The 16,782-nt window shown below is 40.5% G+C and overlaps 1 protein-coding gene across 1 annotated transcript; it reads right to left on the bottom strand.

Annotated features, from left to right (window-relative positions):
• Positions 1–1,292: 1,292 nt before the first annotated feature.
• LOC117514261 (protein shisa-7) lies at positions 1,293–12,788 on the bottom strand. Its single transcript, XM_034174631.1, has 6 exons — positions 12,783–12,788; positions 8,179–9,011; positions 6,526–6,680; positions 6,071–6,136; positions 5,599–5,784; positions 1,293–5,502 (listed from the first exon to the last, which is right to left on the bottom strand). The coding sequence occupies exons 2-6, from the start codon at positions 8,937–8,939 to the stop codon at positions 4,580–4,582; spliced, it is 2,091 nt and encodes a 696-aa protein (XP_034030522.1). The 5' UTR covers positions 8,940–9,011; positions 12,783–12,788; the 3' UTR covers positions 1,293–4,579.
• Between the last annotated feature and the right edge of the window lie 3,994 nt (positions 12,789–16,782).

The following is a 16,782-nucleotide window of genomic DNA, read 5'->3' on the forward strand; positions in this document are numbered from 1 at the left end:
GAAAAAGTGAAGCGCTGTGAATACTTTCCAGATGCACTGAATCATTGAGGCAAAATAAAGTTGAATGAGTTTTCCTTATACAGTATGTATGTCCTTTAATTTTGGTGAGTTTCAAGAAGATAACATTTATTATTTTTGAATTATTTTGTTAAACTCTCAGGGATGCGCCCCAGCCATCTAATTTTCTATCTATGCACTCACTCCATTTACAGGGTAAATACCTAGGCTTTTCCATAACCGAGGAACAATATTTTGCCACCTTATCTAAAATGAAAAAGAACAAAAAAGCTTTATATTTGTCTGTCTTTACGTTCTCATTATGTAATGATGTTGCAAGATCAATATGTTACGCTGTTCGGTGAAATTTTTTAAAATATTGTTCATTAGACTGTGAAATTTGTTTATGGTTCACAAAAGTACCCCAGGATGTGGAATTTTGCCAGATTTATGTGTCAGAAATCTTCTTATAGACAGCATCATGATTAGAACCCTCAAGCAACCAAGTGGGGTCATTTATGACTCCAGACATATATTTAAGTTTTGCGAGGATTGGCCGATCCGTGTGGCAAGTATAATCCAAACTTGTGCTGGGTCACTTATGATCCTGGAAAGATTGATGAGATTTTCAACATTATAGCTTCAGATCATGGTACTGTAATTTGCCAACTCTAATCATTATATTTTACTGTTTTACAGGGAAACATGGCCAACAGATCTACAATAGCAAGATTTACAGCTGTACAAGCACCGAGTTTGATTCTTGATGCCCAGAGTGAGGATGAAAATAACTCATGATTGTCACAAAGGATGAGTGATGGGTTCACTGAGAATTGTGTTAAAGTATTGACATATTAGCTAGTCATCAGTTCTTCTATATTTGATGCTGTAATTATCCTACCATATTAGTCGTTAAAATAGCTTGGTCGCTTTTTTAATTCAACCTTTATTTAACCAGGTTAGTCCCATTGAGACCAAGATCTCTTTTTCAAGGGAGACTGGGACAATTTTAAAGTTTCCAGTTCACCTAGCCTGAGGGTTAAAATATTCCAGATTGAAGGGAATACAAACCAGATTTCTGAAAAGACAGAAAACTTTTTTTTTAGGGTAGTTTAAGAGGTTTCAGATGAAATGGGTGATTTGCCAAAGTTTAAATGAAATACGGAGGCTTCTCAGTATTCACACACACAGAATAAAGTAGTTACCATCATTTTAAAAAATAATAATAAAGTGAAAGTTTACTGAAAACATTAACTTTATAAACTTCAGCTTCTATAATAAATAACAGTAAAACATTTTCCCCACCAACTTTATTGTGCAAATTCTTTGTAATTTAATGCTGTGCCCAAGGGCAGCAATGCACTCAACAATAACAAAAGAGTTGCTTTTCATTTTCTAGGCATGAAAATACATCCATGAACTCCAATACTGCACATTGTGTGCATGCATCCATATATATATATATATATATATATATATATATATATATATCTATCTCAAGTGGCCTATAACCATCCACAATCTGAATGAATTCATAATGGTAAAAACATGCACCATATTCATTCATTTCTCTCCACAAATCCTGTGTTTAGCATTTCATTCTCATGTATTATCTTCTCAGTTATGAAAAAGAAATACCCTTGCAGCCATGTCAATGACTGTGACGTTATAGAAAGGTGGCAAAATGTCATGAGATCGGCACTGTACAGTTCATCAAATACTAACACATAATTTGTTGAATCCTTAAATCAATGCAGAAGAGATCACTCAAAATATTCTGATTGTACTAGCTATACAAAATACAATACTTGCACAAATTAGATAAACCATTTATAAAACTGTGATAGATGAGTTTCAATGGATATGGCTTGTGAGATATTACAGACTTTGCTACAGACCTTTTGTGGCTCTATTATAAAAAGTCTAATACGTAAAAGTATGTCACCTGTCCTAATTCCCTGAAAAAGACACTGTACTCAAAGCATTCAGGTGTCCACCAGACCTCTGTTTCTCCAACTTGTGTAAAAAACATTCATCCAAACATACATACACTATGGCATCATGGGTAGTGTGTACAACCCATAGGATTTTGGGGTCAGGCTGCTGCAGTGGAGACAACAGACTGTCTCTAGTCTGATGGTGTTAATAACGTCTGGCCCATCTTCCACACAAACTATTCCTCAAAGACTGCTGTCTACACACATGGTTATAAGGCTGCAGAATCTTTTTTTTTTTCTTCAGGTGACTTTTTTGTTCCTCAATAATCACTCAGATCAAAAAGTCATAAGACCAATGTCTAGGCACAGTACATACAGCTGGGAAATTGGCCAACATCATGAATGACGTGGAATCCAGGTATACTGTAAACGCCTCTCAGTGAAATGGAGCTGGCATGCATTAAGAGTCGGAATGTTGTTGTTGTTTCCTTTTTCTTTTCTTTTAAAGTCGACATTATGACCAGATGTGTGAAAAAACAACCAGTCATGAGAATGCTAATTATCTAAAAAAAACAATAAACATTTAAATCCCACCAAGTAAAAGAACATCACATCATAAGATAATCGTTAATAATAACCATAACAGTTATAATAAGTATTAATATTAACACTCCATCATATTGAGAACGACTACATTTAGCACGGTGTATAGGAAGATTGTCCAAATGAAATCCACATTTTTGTTTTTCAGCACTCCATCTGTGTCAGTGTCTTGACATAAATATATATTTTTCCAATTAAAATAAACAAATCCATTTTCAATACAGTTGGATTCCCTTTGAGCTGTTGCACCTTCAGCCATGCTTTTTGAGAATGTAAACTATGAGGACATAATAGGAAGTGTGTTTGTACCTCCTGCAAATACTGTGTGTGTGGGTGGGGGGGAGCTGTAGATTTGTGCAAAAGTTTGTGTCTCCTTTGAAGTGTGCTTAATTTGCTCTTTTTTTTTTTTTTTTTTTTTAACACATTAATACTTAATACGTCATGACAATATCAACACAAAATCAAGAGAAAGAGATAGCATTGTATATGGACCACAGATATCACATTTTACAGTATATAGGATAGGATAGCCCTTGGTATTGATAAGCATTGTTATTGATGTTGGTTTTTTTAGTCTTTTTCATTTTCTTTTTTAACCCATACTGTCTGAATTGCGTTATGATACAGCAAGGTCATCATTTGAGGATGGGAAGGGCTTCCTAACCATCCGAGTCTCTTACAGCACATGGAGTCATGCAGGTGAAGGCCTCTGGTCGCCCCCGCAGCCTGACTTAGAGGTTTCTGCCTAAAAACTTGAAGCCTGTTCTTTAACTGTACAAATATCACTGACTTGCACACTTCGTCACCCGGCAATTATAATAAAAAGGTGATTGTCAAGTCAGCTTTCTCCGTGATATTTTCTTTGTATCTCCGTAAAATGGCTTTGAAGGACAGTTGTGTAAGTGCAACCTCTGCGTCACGCTGTATTCAGCTGTGTCCTGTAAAAATAAAATAACATCAAAACTATGCTCTTCTTGCACAATCTAACGCAAGTTTCCATTACATTAGTGTGCTAACGTATCTTTTCTCTATTATATGTCTACTTTTGTTTCTAATAACATCGATGGCTCTGTATTATTTGGTAGCCCATTGTTTTTACAAGTCAGTCCTGATCTAAAAGACGAGGGAACGCTCACCCACAGAGTAATCAAACATTACACTTCCTCGGTGTAACAGTGTTTAGAGTATGAGCATTCTGCCCTCTGCTGACTTCATCTAAGGTCACATGGGAAAGTAGGCAACCCAGGCACAGTTTGAATCAGGTGCAGGATATTTACGGGGCAAGGCTGCATGGTTCCTGTCAGAGGAGTTCAAACTCCAAAAACAGCCCCTTTTTCCACTCATTTGTATCAGAAGCAACAAAACTCAGTTCTGTCTCAGCGGGTCCGGATGAGGATGGTCCAGAAGCAGAATGTCAGATGTCCAAAATCCTTCACCACTCACGTGACTCATTCAGCCGAGTCCATTGCACAGTTCATCCACAAAATTCGGTTTAACAAATTGTTGTTGGACAGGTTTAAGCAACAATCCAGTATGTAGTTGGCTCCTTTGTCCAAAATTGGCGATCCAATACCCCGCACAGTCCTCTGCTTTATGGCACTCGTCCACTCTTTTTTTTTTTATTAAAAAAAATCATCTGGTTCCCTGTCTAATATGGCTCCTGAGTACTTTTTGAAAAATAAAACAAAAAAAAAAATTATGAATGACGTCTTTGTTGGTCGTTTCACCATTCTTGTCAGTCTTTTTACAAATAATGGCACCACTGTATATGGCAATATGGCAAATTCTTACAAAATATAGCTGATGTAAACTATCACATAATTGGAACAGATGTTCTCCACTGAGATTTATAATTTAATATTTTAATTCTCATAATTAAACTAATTACAATATAACACGAATTTGTTTAGCCTAAACACATTTTACTATACTTTAAGATTTAATTCTATGCATTATATTATTTGTAGTTAATCTAATAGATAAATGCAGAAGAGTGATCTATTCCAAAACCTTTGACAAAGTTCCATATTAGGCACAAAATCTCACACTGTCACCTCATTTTTGCTCCCTGTCCTGATCCCCTGGTCTCCCCTGCCACCTCCTCCTGAGCCCCCACCGCCCCCTCCTGGTATGAAATGTAGCTGCTCAATGGTGTTCTGCCTTTTCGCTGCAAAAGCCATCCTCCTAGCGCTGTGACCCCCTAGTGTTCCTGTTCCCATTACTACCCCAGCCCCAGGCATCTCCCCAGCCCAACCCATGCCACCGCCCATGTGTCCTGTCATGGCTGTGTTCCTCTCCTGCTCTCTTCCAGATGTGGGATGAGAGTTCATTTTTATCATGTGGTGTCGGTCGAGGGAGGGCGTGGCGCAGACGTTCTGCTGGGATTGAGCCTTCTGCTGCCGAGGCAGCGTGGGGACCATCCCTCCCGTGTGGGGGGCGTATGGATCAACAACCCCTATGCCGCTGACACCCATCCTCTCTTCCAAATGGTCTGGGGACATAAGCAGGCGTTCCTGTCTCTCCTGCCTCTCTTGAGACTTTCGGGTGAGGGTCTGCGTGTTTGAGTTCTTATTGGAGGCTGCCATTGCTTTATAATACTGATGCTGTTGGTTCTTAGACAGACGGGACAGGGTCCCTGTGTTTCCAGGGACATCACCCATGTTGAGCAGCTGATCTGTAGACTTGACCTTCCTTGGTGGCTTGGAGAGAGTGTCGTAGTTGGGATTGTACTGGGGTTCAGGAGGATCCAAAGGGTAAGGGTTGGGTGTGGGCGAGGCCGGCATGGCAGTAGGTGGTGGTGGGATCCAGGGACGTGCTGCATGCCTGGGGAGCGTTCCTCTACCACTAAGGGTGTAGTCCCCTCCCCAGTGGAGGTGGTGCTGAGAGGACTGCAGGGCTGGCTGGGCTGTGTGAGGCCGGCGCTTTGTGGTACAGTAACCAGATGAGTACTCATCCAGACCTTTTTCTGAAAAATCAAACAATTGTTTATCACCAGAGTAAATCCCGAGAAACAGACCGAAGTGCACATGTGTCTTCACCTCTTGAAAATGACGGTACGTACCGAGACGTTTGAGCGAGGAGTATCTGTTCAGCTCAGGCTTGGTGGCGCTCTCATAGGAGGGGGGCAGCTGGGCCAGGTTGTGCAGGGAATGATGGAACGAGGGCTGAGATTTAGTGTTGTTGTGCTTGCTGGAGAGCAAAGTGCCTCCAGTCACCAGCTGAGCATTGTTCATTCGAGGGGTGCGTTCTACAGAGACCACACGGAGAAAACGACTCTGTGTTAAATGAGATCTGCTCCTCTGGATATAGCACACTCCATATTGCTGTGTTTTAATCTCCTAACATGCGCTGGAACAGATTTCAGATTGCTTTTCAGCACTAGGCTAAGCAACCAAAGCAATGATAATCATTATTATTGTTGGGATGAATGTGTCTACTTCTGAGCTTAAAACGAAACGTGAATGAGGTAAATGAAGCAGTTTAGTGATTACATGTCATTTGCATAGGAGCCTGGTTTTCACCAGCTGCCTTACCAATAGTTGCAGTGTGTTTGGGGCTGGAACCTGATGAGTGGATGAAATTGTGTTGCAAATTGCCCACTGCAAGTCAAAGAACACAAGGTAATCAGCTCATAGAACGCATGTCAGGCATTTCTCCCTTCACTAGTGTTTCAGCATAAAAAGATACAGTAAGTGCAACTCTGCTTATCTATTTTTATCAGTTCAGCATCATGTGATCTTTCATACATCACTGTGTCAGGTCTTAAAGGTATCTGAATCTTGAACTGCAGGCTTAATATTATAAAAAAAAAAAGTCAGCCAAAATTGTTATTTTCTCAGATGTTGCTGTTGATGTCATTACATTACTGATACCAGTGCTTCTCTAACCTGCTGTCTCCATCAACAATGGATATTTATATTTTTGCAAAGATGAAAAAAAAATATCTTGGTGATGGGACAAAGGGGGGAAAACATATATACACCCTCACATCTGTTGTCTTTGCTTGGTAGTCCTGGAGCGTAAAGGTTTTTCGGAGCTCTCCCCAGTGTTCCTGTTCCATCTCCTACAGTCATAGCGACGCTGTTGTTCCTCTCATCCTGCTGGACTGGGTTTGATTGATGCCGCAACATGTCGACGAGGGCTCTAACAACATAATCAACACAAGCATAGAGGAAAAGAAGTAAGACCTGTATAGGCTCTAGAGCCCGCTGGTGCTAGTACTTATATCTCCAGATTCCACAGCATCAAACAGATGACAATCTATGACTCACCCTAGATGGGACACATCTAGGGTGAGTCATAGAGTCCGACACAGGTTACATCCCCAGGTGAGGCCGGTACCCATTTACAGCTGGGTGGACTGACACAATGTAGATTAAGTGGGATTCAAACCCAGTTCTACATATTGTCAGGTCAGCTCCTTATCCACTCAGTTACCTGCTCTACTTAGAGGAAAACAAGTCTAGATTTGTGGACGGTCAGGCTTCAATTGGTAACGATGATAAATGAATGCCAGACCATTATAACAAAAATGATTCCTTGATAAAATACCAACCCGATCTCATGCCAAGTTCATGATGGCGTGATGAAAAGTGTTATATTTCGTGAAGTTACCACAAAATTATTTTGTGATTGTATATCATGAAATTTAGGGTTAGGGTTATGATTAGGGTTATGGTTATGATTAAAAATAGTGACCTAAACTTGGCTACATCACGAAAATGTGATGCATTTTGTGACAGTATCACAAAAAAACAAGACTGGGCTGTAAAGAGCATACTCATGAAACATCTCATAAATTTGACTGTTGTCGCCAGCATCCACTTAAACCCATTTTGGAATCAACACAACAAAATGGAACCAAAATCTTAATTTATGTTGATGTAAAATGTTACTGAAGCCTCTGGGTATTCGTTATTGTTTGCTGAAACTTTATGGTACTTTTTTATGATGACTATTTCAAAACTATTACTGATTAGTTAATATGAGATAGGCAATAAGCCAATCACATTTAAGAGAGGAAAACTTTGTGACATTTGCATTTTTAGACAACATTTATACAAGACATACTTACTTTCTGCTGTTCATAATCAGTGAGGGCGTACAGTTGTAAAATGTTAGAATTTTTCATTTATAAGCGTTTGAATTTTTACTTGTTTTTTATTGATTACTATTTTTGCGTATTGTTGTGATCTACTGTTGTGTATTGTTGTAATTTTTATTCCGTTAAGCATTTTTACTTCTGAGAAATATAGTAATAACTGTTAATATTAGTTCATAAACATCATGATCATCATCTATTAGTGCACCCTAAGATGTGAAAAGCAAGTTAATAATATAATAATCAAGTGCCCGTGTATGTTGTCCAAAAATATGGACTAGATATTAGATGAATCAAGTCAACTTTAAATTCGGCAGCAGCCATTCAGTGAAGTGACGTTTGAGTTGTTTAATAATAGTGTCATTCTGAACCCAGAAGGTTGAACTAGGCCATTTCATGAGTCCCAAAAACCTAATTCCAATATAATAGTCATAGTTGGCAGGAAGATACAAATGCAGAGGTGAGAGATGATGGAAAGAAATGAGGGTAAATAAATAATTAAAGAGATAAGTTGTAGGTTTTATTTTTTTTAATCCTCACCTGGGCATGTTGAGATCTCTCTGGTTGGCTTCATGTTGCACCTTGTTGAACACCACCTTGATGCCCACAGCTACAACCACCATGAACACGACGACACCACCAATAACGAAGCCTGTGTTGTGACTCTGCTGCCTGAGGGGATCAGACTCTGGTTCGTTACCCATATCATCCGGTAAAATCATGAGTTCCGTCTGTGACTTGGCCCAGTCTGGAGAGTCGTAGTTCTTACAGCTGTCTTGGTTCAGCTGCCTGCTCCGTTCTGGGCAGCAGAAACGGTAGTGGCATGTCCCACAGCAGTAGATGAAGGTGTCCTTGGAGCAATTGAAAGCACTGTCAAAATGTCCCATGACGTCATAGTAACCACGACATACATCCACATCTATCAGAAGACGTGGCGTTGCAGGCACAGCTTGGACTGCACCTAGGGGAGGTGCAAAGGCATCTGATGATGTGACATTTTTGAGGAACATGATTTGGGGCAGAGGTCTTGGAGGTGCCTCCAGAACACCCTCTACAGTTTCTGGGAGTTTCTCTGGGCCTTTGTTCCTACTTTGGAGAGCAGCTGGCTGGATTTTGGGCTGAAGGAGGGGCATGAGTGTGGGGTTGGGGGCTGACATGGGCTCTTCAGTGAATGACCTCCCTGGACGGTTTGTGAGCTGAGGAGGGGCGGGAGGAGAGGTCTCCACAATGGTAGTAAACTGGGCAGTTAGGAGGGAGAGCAGGGAGACAGTGAGGATTCGGAGATTGGCTGTGGGTGTCATCTTTACATGACTAAGAGATCTATTTTCTGTTGTTGACTCAATGCAGTTACAACTCTGTATCCGCTTTTGCAGCTTAACCCACTAAGACGGTGTGTGAAACATGTACGCGTCAGGCTTCTGATCATTAATCAATAAATAGCTTCCTTCAGTCGTTTTTATGATAAAATACTGTTTGTTTTATTTTGAAACTGAGCACTTATATGTCATGTTAATAATAATGATAATAATAATAGGAAATGAAAAGTAGGAAAGCCATTAAAATTTAATTGATTGTGATTTAATGGAGGATTTAATTTACTGCTGGAGAAGAACTCCGCTTAATGATTTCTTCTTCTTCCCTAAAACATATTTCTCCATCTAAAAGATTAAAATGGATGCATCATTATACAAAGGACAGATTTAATTTTCATGCTTTAGTTGTTAATGTCTTGTTCTACATGTGCCATTGCATGCTGTGTTTTTCTTCTCCAGTGCAAAATACATTTCGATTCAAGCCTACTTTAGCACAAAGGCCAGCAGATACAGCAAAATATGCTCAGTTAAACACATCGGTTCTGTACATTCCTTTATTGATTGTGGCAAAAATAATCTGCAGCCAGGTGTGATTTTTTTTCCAGATTTGAACACTTGTATCTACTTGTTTTAATCATACATTCAGAGAAGATACTTAACTAGCTTGTGGGCAGTTCTTTCCTGCACAAAATCTACAATTTTTTTTGGTATATTTGGTGCTTTTTGTCATTGGAAATAATCAGATAATATTAACAGACCACACCGCTCATAAAAATAAGGACTATCACTGAAAGCGGAGCTTCTCTGCCGCAGGGAATTATCTCCATATTAACTTGCTCCAGGCACTCGCCTCATCTATAGCTGCACCATGTTCTTTATCTCAATCTTTTATATGATTTGATTAATAATGTGCATCAGCACTCGCCTGGCACACACTGTTACTGTGATCGGGCTTGGGGGTGGGAGGGGGGTGATAATGAGGGAGGCCCAGCTTAAGTGCTAGAAGACTTCAACAACTGAAAATTAACAGTAAGCATAAACCAGCCTGTGGGATCCATCACAGTAATCAGGTAAATGCGTTGTCTATTTTTTTTTTTATATGTCGTATTATCTCCAAACGTTGTGCTTTTAAGCGCAAAACTTGCCCGCATCTTCCATTCTAATTAGATACAGACTGAATGACACTTTTCTTTTCCATGTGACATCTTTCTCTCCCGGGAAAATTATTCCTGGTTTGCCTCAGAAGGTTCAAAGAATATCACTTTTGTTGAGAAATATGTAAATGTGTGAAGTTATTGTGTTGGAGGTGTTGGCAATAATAGACAGAGGCAGATCTGTCTCCCACAGAAATTATAATTATATGTAATTATCAAAACGGCCCTATCTGTTGCAGAGAATGTAGGCACAGATGGGGGAGATAGAATGCTGAAATCACCGAGGGCTCCACTTGTTTCAGTTACATGCTCCTCCAACCTTCATAGTCAAGTTTGGTGAAGGAGAAAAGGAGCAGCGCAAAGCCACAGTTCCAACAAGAGACTTTCTTCTAAATTTCCAGATCTTCGGTGGGGGGTTACGTGTTGACAACCAAACCTGGAGTTTGTCAGCTAAGTTCGCTGTAATGCACAGAAGAGACACAATCAGAAAGACGTGCAAACTCTCTCCACCTGCACGTATTTTGAATGCAGGTATGCACACAATATGTGCATGCCGAAGTTGTTAGAACTGTGTTTGTTAAATTGCAGTAGGAACAATCTCCTGAAAAGCTAGTGATGGGGGGGGAGGCAGAGGGATAAATGCAGGGTAGGGATTTAAATGAGCAAAGAGATTGTGGCGAGCGGGAAGAGCCAGAGGTATAGATGCAGAGACGATCGTGAGTGGGAGAGCGGTGTGTGGGTGGCACAGAATCAAGTACATTTCTCCCAGCACTTACCAATGCAACATAGCACATCAGACAAACAGCACGGCCAAGCGGATCTGCACTTACAGCACACGCCGCATGCAAGATTAATCAAGACTGCAAATTCAGCGTCCCTGAACATGTTGAAAACAGGCCTACATGTATGTATGCATGTGAAGGAGACTATAGCAGGCATTCTGTAAACCTCCTTGTTGTCTGTTTCTGCCTCCCTCCTTCTCCTCTTTCTCCATCATTCTGCCTTTCTCTCTTTCTCAGATTCGGTGCGTGGGTTGAGGCAGCTAACTCTCTCAGAATAGCACTGCATCTTTGTCTGTGTGTGTGCGTGAAAGAGGCAGTGAAAGAGAAGAAGACAGGCAGAATCCAATCTGCACCCATTAGTCAAAGTCACATCTGCCCATCTCTCCCTCGACAAGATGACACCGAGGTGACGATGGGAAAATGTTCTGGATTCATGTTTATTCATGTTTCAAACACGTGTTGATCTGTGATTTACTCTATTGGATGCTGTGTCTCGGCAGTCGAAGTGGCCTGACAATCGCACCAGTTAAAATAAAAGTTGGGCCTCTTACTGTCACCATAAAGCATCACTTGCTGTATGGTGACATGGGGCAAAAGCCTGGAGCAGGTTTGTACCCCTTGGGCTGTGTTTGTTTTATGCAAATGATCAAAACACATGATCTCATCCAAGACTGCAAATGTCCTACGTATATTGCTTGTAATTATAATAGGTTTTGCACTTTCTACCTCACCGTGACAACCATCAACAGTTGTTGTTGCTATTGACATTACAGCCATCACATATAAGTGGTTTACATTAATCATCTTACTTTCAGTAGAATAAGATTCTGATCAATATGAGACTTCTTATTTGGAAGAATTTATTCCAGTGTGCTCACTGTCTTGATCTCTGAAAGTTCCATAAATACGTTGGCTTCCTCTGTGTTTCTCTCACATGTCCCTCAAATTAATGACTGCTTCTTCTTCATAGTAAGAAATAACTTAAGTTACCAATTAACTTTGGTAACTAATGGGATGCCAAAGCCAGGTCGAGATTAAACCAACAACTTTCATCTGAACGACACCCCAAAATCTGTTAATTTTAAAAGGAGAGGCTATAGATGATTTAAAGAAAATGTAAACCTTGTTAAAATAGGTTCAGGAAGCTTCTCTTTAATTGCAGAGTGTAGTTTTTTTTTTTAATGTTTAATACAGGAATAAATGCAATAAGATCAAAAATGGACCAATAAAGACTATAGAATAGAATAGAACAGAATAGAATAGCAATTGTAAAACACATTTCAAAAATAGTTACATGAGGAAAAATAGTGAAAATGGTGAAAATGATTAAAGTCCTTTCACTAAATTGTTAAATCTCTTAGATTTTGTTATACTTACAAAATATTTCTCAATGAATAAGCAAATAGTTCATAAAAAAATCAAAGCTGTTAAAAAAAACTAATAATCTGAAAAATCATTCCTCTTCTGAGTTACCTTCAGTTCAGCATGTCAGGACGCCAGAATCTACTACTATCTGGCCGTATTTTAACAATTGCTCGCAGATTTATACCCCTTATGACACGATTACCTTGCAGTGTCACTTTAAATCATTGAACATTCAGAACACCTGATACGAATTTTTGTTCATCACAAACTGTTCTATGGTAGGCATTGGTTCAGTTTCCCCATACCTGTAGAAACTAGCAGCTTTGGCACTTTTGCTGGCAAGGAAAGGTTTATTGGCCTTGACTTTGCAGATGATATGCAGGGGTGGTGTCTAAGTGGGTAATGCACTTGCTTTCAGTGCGGAAGGTCGCAGTTTAAACCTCACCCCTGCCACATTTCTCCATGTAGTGTGGAGTTGTATCAGGAAGGGCATCCGGTGTTAAACATGCCAATTTAACATGTAGATCCACCTCAGATGTGCTGTGGCGACCCCGAGTGCAAACAAAGGAGCAACCGAAGGGGCTTACTTCTTTACTTTGCAGATGATGCTGTCATCTTTGAGGAAATGCCAGATACCCTGTAGAGCAGGTAGATAAGTGGATAAGGAGCTGGCCTGCCAATATGTAGAACTGGGTTTGAATCCTGCTGAGGCTACCTGTCTGTGTCCTTAGACAAGACCCTTAATCTGCATTGTCTCAGTCCACCCAACTGTAAAAATGGATACCGACCTTGTGTAGAAATAAATGTGAGGCACAACTGCAAAATGCTTTGACCATCTGCCAGGTGGAAAAGTGTTATATAAATGCTATACATCTACGCCATGATTGCAGCACTTCATAAACTGAGTGAGGAATCACAGTGTCTGGGATTGCCTGGGTTTGTGATTGCAGAGGTGTTTGGAAATGCTGATACCTTCTCAGGAGAATGAAGGTCTTGGTGCTTCTTGATTTACTGTATGTTGTCAAACTCAGCTGCTAACTGCTGACATGGCGAAGACTGGATGTCTATGGTACTAGGTCACTTTGGAGGGTCCTTGGGTACCACTGGAATGATTTTGGTGTCAAGTGAATGGTTCCCTGGTTCATCAGATGAGGAGTATCACTTGCATTGTGAGGGAACATCATCTACAACATTTTGTCTGGGTATGATCCAGCATGCAGGTGCCTCAGTGGTTGGAGAAGGCAAATAGTTTGTCCATATTTCACCTGGCTGCTGCAGATAGAGATGATTACATTTGACAGGTAGAGATGGACCAGTTGTTTGCTTGAGTGACTGCCATGCGAAATCAATGGCAGCTCTGTAAAGCCATGCATGTTCCCAGACCTGACCTGTCTCAAACCTCTCCGCTTACAGTAAATGTTTAGGTAAACTTGATTCCTTTTTCCTGTGGAAACAGCCAGCATCATTCCTCTAATAAAGCTTTGCACTGTTTAACAAAAAACAAATGTCAAATCATATTGACATATAATTTGATTACATTTTTTAACAGCAGAAAATCATTTTAAATCATTGATTTCAACCACATAGTTATCATCAAATACATTACATTGAAACCCATTGGTCATTACTCCTCACTTAATTTGATAATTCATGTCATATAAAATCATATTGTACCTCTGCGATGAGATTCACATCATAAGCTTTAACTCAAATTTCTTCAGTCACATGCAGATCAAATCTTTCTTGCTGGCGCTCTCATCCATGCTGCTTCTTGGAGCCTTGACTATCTGTTGATGAAGATTACCTTCTTCTTACTGAATACTACTAATAATAATACCAGCAGGGTATCTATGTTCCAGTATGCAGGCCTGTATCATCAGGATGTTCCATTATCTGCTCTCGTGCCATTTCTTTATAGACACTTTTCAGCCCACTTGATGTGCTCCATTTTATTGTCATGTTCTTTCAGAAACGTCTGAGGTTCTTTATGTGGCTGTTTCTCGGGGCATCTCTATTACCTTCTCTTCGGGTTTGCTTTAAGGCTTCTGCTTAAAGTGCTCAAGCCTTGGACCATCTACCTACTTCTACTCTCATGAGCATAGGTTCTTCAGAACTCTCTTGGCCTGGGTGTTGGCATCTTTGTGCTCTCGCCTCCATCCTACCGGGTCTCGTCGAGCATGAAGGTGCCAAACGACGGTGTCTGACACATAAGCGTGAGGTGCCAGACAGTCCTCCGTACCCCTTTCCGGACATCGCCCATCAGGCATGACACCACTGTTCTCTATTCTGGGAGCCCAGTGGGAATAATGTCACTGTTTACCGCCGTCATTTTTGCAGATCCATTTACACAGCAGACAATTCATATTTGATTAAAATGAATGCTTCTTTTGTCTGCTCCCACTCACCACAGGTCTGGTATTGATCCACATTTTGATTTGGCACAAGTTTTATGCCAGATGCCCTTCCTGAAGAAACTCCAGAGCTACAAGAAGAATTAGCATGAGTGGGCCTGAACCCAGGACCTTCTTCCTGTGCTGACCTCGCTTTGGGCAAAGTAATCCATAAACAATACTTATTTATTTTTTATTAAAATATGGATTGTTTCAGGCTTATTTTAACTAAACAGCACAGGAAACACCTCTTCTTCTCTCCTTATCAGTCCATATTAGTTTGGGGTCAACGATGTGCATCAAGGTGGGTTCAATGGGTTCACTGTCTTGTTCACAATTCACCACCTCACCCCAGCACGCAGGGGTCAAATCCAACAGTGTGTCACGTATCAAGTTATTTATCACAGATAATAATTCTAATAAATAATAACAGTGTCAAACTGTAAATTAAGCATTTATCAAAACTGTCACATCTTTGCAACAATGGTGACGTACATGGTTTTAAACACAAATTAAAGGATCTCTTTGTTAAGAAGGCCGGGCCTCCTGCAACTGAAACCTTCAAACATCACTTATTTACCATGTTTTAAATTTTGTACTTTTAAAAATGTATTAATTCTTTATTAATTTATATTTTTATACATCTGTTTCCCCTTCAAAGCAACAAACAAAAGGAGCAAATGTGCTCCTGTAGAGTGTGCAGCTGAAGCAATGCAGCAGAGAGAGAGAGAGAGAGAGAGAGAGAGATGGAAACCAAAGGGTGAAAAGCACATTCAGAATCCGTGATGCACCGCTATCATACATGACCACTGGAAAAATGAAAAAATAAATTAATTCTATTAAGTAAATTAAAAATACATATTTTAAGACTTTTTTTTTTTGTATTGCATTGCATTGCAAGCAGTTGTGTGTAAGCCAATGAACGGAGCAGATGTCTTTCCTTTTTCCACTGCAGGATGATGATGAGATGTGCAGACCTGCAACATTTTCAACAGGTGTTTATGTTAAGAGATGAAAACAATCGCCTCATATCTCACGACACGGTGCTCCACAAAGCAAAAATTAGTGTAACAAAAAAGAACAAGTGATCGTGATGGGAGGCAAACCCATTAGTGAAAGCTGCGGAACGCAGAATGACTGCGCAATGGGATCTTCATCAGCCGGTGATGTGCGCAATCAGCTCGTGATTTTCACGCGGCAGACATCCATTCGGTTTATAAGTTGCAACTTGAAACCGACACGGACATGACTTGCATGTATCAGTGAGTGCGTGGGTGTATCCGCGCCGGTGCGCTTTAGTCTTCTGCGCGTTCTCAGTATAATTGTTATAATCAATACATTCATCATGTTCCAATGTGCTAAAAGCTGGCGATCAAAGTGTTGAAAGCGCAATAAATAAATAAATGTCAATAAAAAACATGTCTGCGCAGCAGCGAGGTTTTTCTCTGTGGCGCAGCTTTCATCCAAAATGTTTTTGTTTGACAGCCTCCAGCTCTGACGGCGCGTATGCGCACATGTAAAACTCCTTTATCCCCTAACAGACACATAAACATAGACCAGACCGATCTCTCTTTTTCCCCCACTATAGTTTCACCGTTATTACGTTGATGAAAGGTGCATAACGTCTTACCTGCACGTGTCTTGATGTTGGGAGAGGAGCGCGCACAGGCTGCGCACCGACTCTCAGCGGCTCTGCCCGTTACTGTCGCTCGGCGCGATCAAACACCTTTTACATCTGGTTTCTGCTCTTCTCGTGTCTGCATTATGTGGGTGATAATCCGGAGGGAGAAATTAGATCGTGCTACGGCAACGCAATCCGATTAATTTACCAGTTGTACAAATAACTAATCCGGAGAAGGAAAAAAAGCAAACAAAAAGATTTGGTTTTCCTTTTAAAATTCAACTTTTCTCCGTCTAAAACTGCGGCTGACTCCCTGAATACATTTCCAAACGCGACGCGTTCCGAAGTCTCAACGCGCCGGTCCTCGCGGAGGTCCGCCACTGACGGAGCGCTGTGATTGGCTGATCAGACTGGTGCTGATGAGACTCCGCGCTCCTCATCGCTGATGGTCATTAACAGGCCCATTCAACTGGTGGTGTTCATCCTCATCCCCCCTCATAAATTGTGATTTTTTTTTTT

Source organism: Thalassophryne amazonica, chromosome 7 (genome assembly GCF_902500255.1).
Source record: "Thalassophryne amazonica chromosome 7, fThaAma1.1, whole genome shotgun sequence".
NCBI lineage: Eukaryota > Metazoa > Chordata > Actinopteri > Batrachoidiformes > Batrachoididae > Thalassophryne > Thalassophryne amazonica.

Excerpts from the sequence above, each read along its gene's own strand:
- LOC117514261 (XM_034174631.1), bottom strand. The coding sequence starts at position 8,939 with ATGACACCCACAGCCAATCTCCGAATCCTCACTGTCTCCCTGCTCTCC. Across the intron at positions 6,681-8,178 it reads AGAGATCTCAACATGCCCAG|AGCCCTCGTCGACATGTTGC; the intron begins GTGAGGATTAAA and ends TTATGTTGTTAG. Across the intron at positions 6,137-6,525 it reads ACCAAGCAAAGACAACAGAT|TGGGCAATTTGCAACACAAT; the intron begins GTGAGGGTGTAT and ends TTTGACTTGCAG.